The 6471-nt window shown below is 36.3% G+C and overlaps 1 protein-coding gene across 2 annotated transcripts; it reads left to right on the top strand.

The window, feature by feature from the left end:
- The first annotated feature begins 434 nt into the window (after positions 1-434).
- Positions 435-5941, top strand: LOC121296651 (mapk-regulated corepressor-interacting protein 1-like). 2 transcript variants are annotated; one of them, XM_041222414.1, is made up of 5 exons: positions 435-529; positions 1967-2072; positions 2555-2673; positions 2969-3067; positions 3614-5941. In XM_041222414.1, exons 2-5 carry the CDS (start codon positions 2065-2067, stop codon positions 3676-3678), a joined length of 291 nt encoding a protein of 96 aa, XP_041078348.1. In that variant the 5' UTR covers positions 435-529; positions 1967-2064; the 3' UTR covers positions 3679-5941. The 2 variants fall into 2 exon arrangements, with proteins under 2 accessions (XP_041078348.1, XP_041078349.1); XM_041222415.1 differs by lacking the exon at positions 435-529 and adding an exon at positions 580-678.
- The last annotated feature ends 530 nt before the right edge of the window (positions 5942-6471 follow it).

Genomic DNA, 6471 nt, shown 5'->3' with positions numbered 1-6471 from the left:
TTCCAGTGGCACTAGCTTGGAGCTGAGGGGTTATGAACTTGCGTGTGGAACTTAAATTTCTTTATTACAGTGACACATTTGAAACTACCAAAACCTTAATTAGTTGCGTTTTAAAGTTCTGTCCAGTTCCTGTCTTAGACGGTTCTATAAATATGCTTCCCGACAGAAAATGAAAAAAAAAAAAAAAAATGTTGGCAGGGCCCTTAATGAAGAATAATTATTTCAGAATGATGATGTGTTCATTTTGTCCTCCAACTCCATTATAGCTCACGAATCAGTACATTCCTGTATTATCTATGAGTGTTTGCTTCCACCTGCTGGCCGTCAGAGGTTGACGTGTGTAGGTAATTTATTTATTTATTTATTTATTTATTTAATCTATCAATATAACTTTATCATACGAAAAGCGAACAACACAACACAGTTGGCTTGTGTACTATGCTTGTGTATTTCCCGGAAGGGGTTGGTCAGGGACGTCACGGCCTGTGCAGGCCTGCAGCTGCGGTGGAAACAAGAGAACGAGAACCCGGTAAGTGAAACAAAACAATAGGTTATTGTACAGCTTGTGCAAACTGCACTGTGACTGTAGATTTGAGTTCGTGGTTGGTTTATACGTTGTTCTGGCTCTGTTTAGGACTGAGGAGGGTGAAAACGTCGCAGTGAACGGAAAAAAGAAAGGTGCAGGTCAACTGTAAATAAACAAAACAGAAATGCAATAGTCGAAAAGGTTACATTGTGTATGACAATTAAATAATCCAGTCTGTTTAGATTAACGCCTTTCAATTTACATGCCGCTTAAGCGTTACCGGTATAACATGTACTATTGCATATTTAAACTAATATGGTTATTTGTCGCGGTACTTTTGAGTTTAAACAGATTCTGTTTTCACCAGGCAGTATCTGTGATAATACACCTTTATTTCCAGTCAGACCATTTCAGGTACTGAACTCACCTTACCCAGCTCGAGTCGATTTCATTTTGTATCGTTCAATGCATGCAAGTTGTTAAGAATGTAAACAGTAACGTGATAATACAAGACTAATTTCAAATAAGGGTGAAAAAAGAACGAGACACTAAAAGAGTTACTGTAAAAAGCTTCTTGTTATGGTGTCACGTATTTTATTTTTTTGTTTCCTTTGTGTCGCATGACAAACTGTGTATTTGCGTTGGGGTCTAAATTGAGGACCAGACCAGCCGCTGGCAGGTGGGGCTTTGTCATTTGCAGGGTTTTTGCAGTTATTTATTTATTTTTATTTTTTTTTAAACAAAACTTAAAATGTATTGAAGTAGGCCTAGGACAACAGAGAGATGGCGTTTAGCAAATTAGGTTAAAGTGTGGAATTTGCCAGTAGCCCAGCAGAGATAATTGTAATCCATAGGCAGGGAGAGGCATTTCCAGGGTTCCTCCCATCTTTACTAATTGAATGTAATTTCATAAAACCGTCACAGTTTCTGTACTTTTTAAAACAAATCAGAACATTGGCATTCATAATGATATAACCAATGTTTTTTTTTTTTTTTTTTAATTGGTTTAATTTTATGTTTTCAAGATTGTTATTGTTTAAATATATAATATAATAATATAATATATAAACTCCCTGGAAGCAATATAATTAAACAAGAAAGTAATACAGCTATCCTACATAAATGGGTGGAAATCTTTTGGGTGGAATAGCCCCAACCTTCCCTTTTAATATTTGGGTACAATCCATAAAACAAATGTTAAGGGTTCTGATTAAAAACGAATGGGTCTGCATGTTGTATGAGTTGTACTGTGTCTTTGCTCTTTTGAAAAAAAAAAAAAAAGGAGAATGGTGGGTGGTCCTAAACACTTTCCTATTGGTGCACCAGCCACAAATGCTGTCCGCCACAGACAGCTCTGTTATTTAATTCAGTGGTGCTGCAGGGAATAAATATGCAGGCACTTTGCATTTTTTAACCTGGCCCTTTAACTGGTTTTTACAGGGAAGAGAAAAACCCCAACAAATTTCAGCTGATATCTAACAAAGGTAAAGTGAATCAACGGAAAATAAGGAAATAGGAAGGCATCTAAGAGCTAAGAAATGACCAGGTAGGTCTGTTTTTAAAGCAATATTGTTACAAATGTGCCATAATTGTGTTTTTTTCTAAGGAATAGAAGGCTTTTTTCAAGGGTTTTGTGTGTTGTCATTGAAACTGTAAATACCAATACACAGAAATAAGCCATTCTTAAGTCTGTGTAGTGGGAGTACTTTAATGAACAGAAACAGTCATCATCTGAGCTGTTTAATTAGGTCTTACGTACAGGGCTCCAGTTAGAGTTTAGCTATTTTTCCTTTTCTAAGGTCCAGGATTATAATTCAGTCAGTTCTGTGCTGCTCTTATTTTGACTTCAGCTGAATGCACCATTCAGCACAGTGAAAGACTTCTGTTATGACCTCAGTGGATCCTTTGTGATGTTTGTTTATCCAAACTACTGTGTCATTATGGTGTTGCAGAATAAAGAGAGGTTTGGGATCTGAATGAAAGGCAGAGAGATTTGCCATTTCAATCCTGTTAGCTGTTTTATTTCAGCTCACCTGCTTCTAGATTTGTTTCAAACGGCAAGAGGAACACCAGCCCCCGGTCCCCTGCCAACACTGGCGAGCTCTTCACTCCAGCACATGAAGAAAACGTTCGATTTATATATGATGGTAAATTCTCCATTAATTTGGACACCCACATGCCACACAAATTGTCATAGGAATTCTAAAATGAACTGCTCGCTTACATACATGCTGACTGCATGTTTTATTATAGGAGCAAGGCACATCAAAAGAAACAATTGAATTAGAAAATGTGATATGCAGTATAGGTTCGCAGTCAGTGTTTTGGCTGTATAGTTGTCTTCAGGAATAGTCTAGTGGAAGGGTTATTGTTGCTTTTGAAAAGATGAAACAACATGGTATAAAAGTCATGTTATATGTTGGTTATTTTTATTGTTTCCAGCATGGCAGTGTGTCCTGAGGGACCTTGCGTCCTCCAGTGATCAGAGTGAGAGAGGACCCCAGCAGTATGTTGAGAAGACGATGAACCCCGGGCTTAACAGTGAGTATATACAGAACTACACCCTCCGCTTTCTGTCACAGGACCTGTTCAGTGAAGCATCTGTTAGGGTAACCTCAAGATATATCTGGTCTAATTCATACTAGGTCATGTTTTAGTATCCCTGACAAATTTTTCATTTAACTTAACATTGAAAGCTTTAAAGAAATCTTTCTTTGGAGCAAGCATTATGTCTCGATTCATCCAAAAACGCAGAATGGAACCATTTTAAGGTTGGTCTATTCATTTAGATTTGCTTGTAAGTCTTCTTGCTGTTGCCTTTTTTTTTCAATAATTTATCCAGTATTGAATATATATATATATATATATGTATGTGTGTGTGTGTAATGTATATATATATATATATAGTATAATATATATATATGATAGTGATATATATATATATATATATATACACAGTAGGAAATTTATTTTAGTGTTTGCTATGTGAAAAATTAAACAGTCCTCCTATTTATAAACAAAAGAACCAGTAATTGATTTTTACATGTAATTCGATAGTGATTATTATTTTGTGTTTTTTCTCTTCAGCATTTACTCCTGTTGACTTGAGTGATGTAAAGAGACGGAACACACAGGACTTCAAGAAGTCTTAAGAAATGTGTGCCTGCCTGGCCGGGTCCCATTCCACTCCTAGGCAGTTCTTGGGAGATTTCTTTTCTACTGATCATCTCCGTCAGTCTCAGTCTGGAATGACTCCCCCCTCCCCCCAATCATCTCTCCCTCTTCAGCTTCAAAGTAAAGAAACCAATGACTGATCTCTCTCCTGGCTCTCTTGAAGGTGCATGCAAATAACAAAATGAAGCAGGGTTGTGTTTTAGCTGAAATCTTTGTCCCCTTAAAGAAACACAATCTATCATACCCTCCCTGCCTAGCAAACCACCAGCTAGTTGTTTTAAAATTTGAGAACTCTATAAACATGTTCAAATTTTCAGTTGTTTGGTTCTTGATCTACTGGCTTTTTTTTTTTTTTTGTTGGAAGCAGTGTCTTAAATTGGTCCTGTGGATCTGAATCTTCAAAGGAAGCCACTCCAGAAACTGTCTTCCTACTTGCTGTACAAGTCAGGTTACAAGTCAGAGTGCTTGACAGATAGATAGAAAGAGAGAGAAAGACTATGACAGAATTTAATATATTTTTTTAAAGCATTGTTTGACCCACCTGGGTTTATTCAACTTGTCTGAAAGCAACATCTTATTAGCAGCGGGATTACAGCAACCTTATTATATTTGTCTTCTTAATTGACAGTGAGCAAACCATCTTTATCACCAGGAATCAAGGTGGTATTTGCTTGCAAGCTTTCCTGGTTCACCTACAGAAATGGAACTACAACCCCTTCTGTTTGCCAATAGTGTTGCATGAATCTGTAGCAGGCACCTCTTGCATCTGAGTAAATCTGATTGGTGGTTACAGCAGTTAAGCCAAGAAGTGTGGGGTTGCATTGATGGGGGAAGAGGTTGTGGTCACCCCCGGTGAATATTTTAGTTTATCTTTTATACCTTTTGATTTTAAAGCTCATGATGTGTTAACAAAGTCAATTTTATATAAATACATACATTTCATGAGGGGGGTTTAACACACCTGCATATAAATGTGTATATACATGTATATGCCTGCATGTTGTGTACATACATAAAGCATACATACTTTACAAATTTACACACAAGCTTCCAGTGAAATTCAGTTACGAAGGGGGACTGCTTCTATTTCATCTTGGTGGTAGTTAATTAATAGCTGTCAGACTGGCAGGGGCAATTAACAAGCAGACCTGTGGATGATTTAAAGATTAAGAGATGCAAAAAAACAGTCTGAACTTTTACTGATAAATTACAGCCATGCTGGTCCTTTAATGAGTTTGTAAGTCATCACACACTGCTCTAATTATATGATGCTCAGTGGACATTTGTGTATATTCTTATTCTTCACTTTGATTCTGAAGGTAATGCAAAAACATATTTGAGTTATGATTAGGTGTTTGAATAAAAAGGAAACAAGAGAAGACGGTTCGGCATTCGATTTCAGCAGCAGGTCTGTGGCATTGATGTTATATAAACACTGGAGCTTCTCAAATACAGTGTCTTCTAGTTGGCTGCAGAATTGGAGTCTGTCTTCAAAGGATCCGGAAGCCTGTCTCATTTCTAGCCCTTGTTTTAAAGGTAGAGCCTCTTCCATACTTGTTGTAGATTTTCCACTATCCAGCATCAGGGCTCTTATTTCTGTTAAATGTGCCCATTATCTCACAAGCTTTCAAGGCCATTGAAACAGCAGTTTGTTTCATTTTAAGGAAGAATCAAACTGAAAAACTCAGTGATGAGAACGATAGAGCTCTTATAATGCCAAGATGCAACAAAAAATGTGCTTTAGTTGCTATGTACATATTTCTAGTAAGTTTTTTTTACCACAACCAAATAACAACACATTGGCAGTGTATCTTGAAGGAAAAGGGCACAATTGTAACCAATCTTCAGGGAATAATTTTTGCGCTGCTTGTTCAAGGTTCAAAACTACCTTTAGTATAGTTTATCCCTACGACAACTGGGGTAAGTGAGACGAGTACATTTGAGGGATTGTTCGATGCCAGTTTTATTTTATTCCCCCAAAGGGATATAAATGTGTTTTTTTTTTTTTTTTTTTTAAGACAGATGTTGCTATCAGGATCACATGACAGATTAATTTGACATAAGGAGTTAGACATTCATACAGAATAAGCTGTATGGATGTTGTTTTAAACAAAATAAAATGTTATCCATTGCTTGTTTTAAGTGTTAGGGAAACAAGTTGTAAACTTTACTATAAAAAGGAAATTCACATTTGTAAACTGGGGAAATACTGTAAATAAAATGTTTTCTTTAGACACATTTTTTCTTTGTGTGTGTGTCTGTGGGTGGTGATGGTGGTGTTTTGCCATACAATTCTACCAAAGGCAGGATCCCATACCTTGTGCGACCAGAATGCATTACTGCCGCATGTTAAGAGATAGTGTTAGGTTGCTCTTTGTTTGCATAGTGCACAGAATACACATTCAGAGCAAGTAGGTTTTGCCTTTGCCAAGTATAAGGTTGTGAAACACAGGCTGTTAACATTTACGTCTGGTTTCTCACACCCTAACTAATCTTGGATTACTCAAGGTTAATTCATCTTAATCCAAATGGTGGACTGCACTAGAATTAACTTTTGTGGCAAAATTATCTGTGTTTTCTACAATGCAGTATTTGACAATTTAACATCTTTGGACCATTATTATATATATATATATATATATATATATATATATATATATATATATATATATATATATATATATATATATATATATATATGCAATATGGCAGTAAAGTCACATGCTCATTTCAGTGAAATCTAATTTCAGATAAGTAGCTCCGCATAAAGA

This window comes from Polyodon spathula, chromosome 21 (assembly GCF_017654505.1).
Source record: "Polyodon spathula isolate WHYD16114869_AA chromosome 21, ASM1765450v1, whole genome shotgun sequence".
In the NCBI taxonomy this organism is placed as follows: domain Eukaryota; kingdom Metazoa; phylum Chordata; class Actinopteri; order Acipenseriformes; family Polyodontidae; genus Polyodon; species Polyodon spathula.
Note: the sequence above shows the minus strand (reverse complement) of the source record. Positions and strands in the feature narration are given on the sequence as shown.

What these genes read in the sequence shown, in the direction of transcription:
- LOC121296651 (XM_041222414.1), top strand. An exon ending in CGTTCGATTTATATATGATG is followed by an intron (nt 2,674 to 2,968) that starts GTAAATTCTCCA and finishes TATTGTTTCCAG; the next exon opens with CATGGCAGTGTGTCCTGAGG. An exon ending in GATGAACCCCGGGCTTAACA is followed by an intron (nt 3,068 to 3,613) that starts GTGAGTATATAC and finishes TTTTCTCTTCAG; the next exon opens with CATTTACTCCTGTTGACTTG.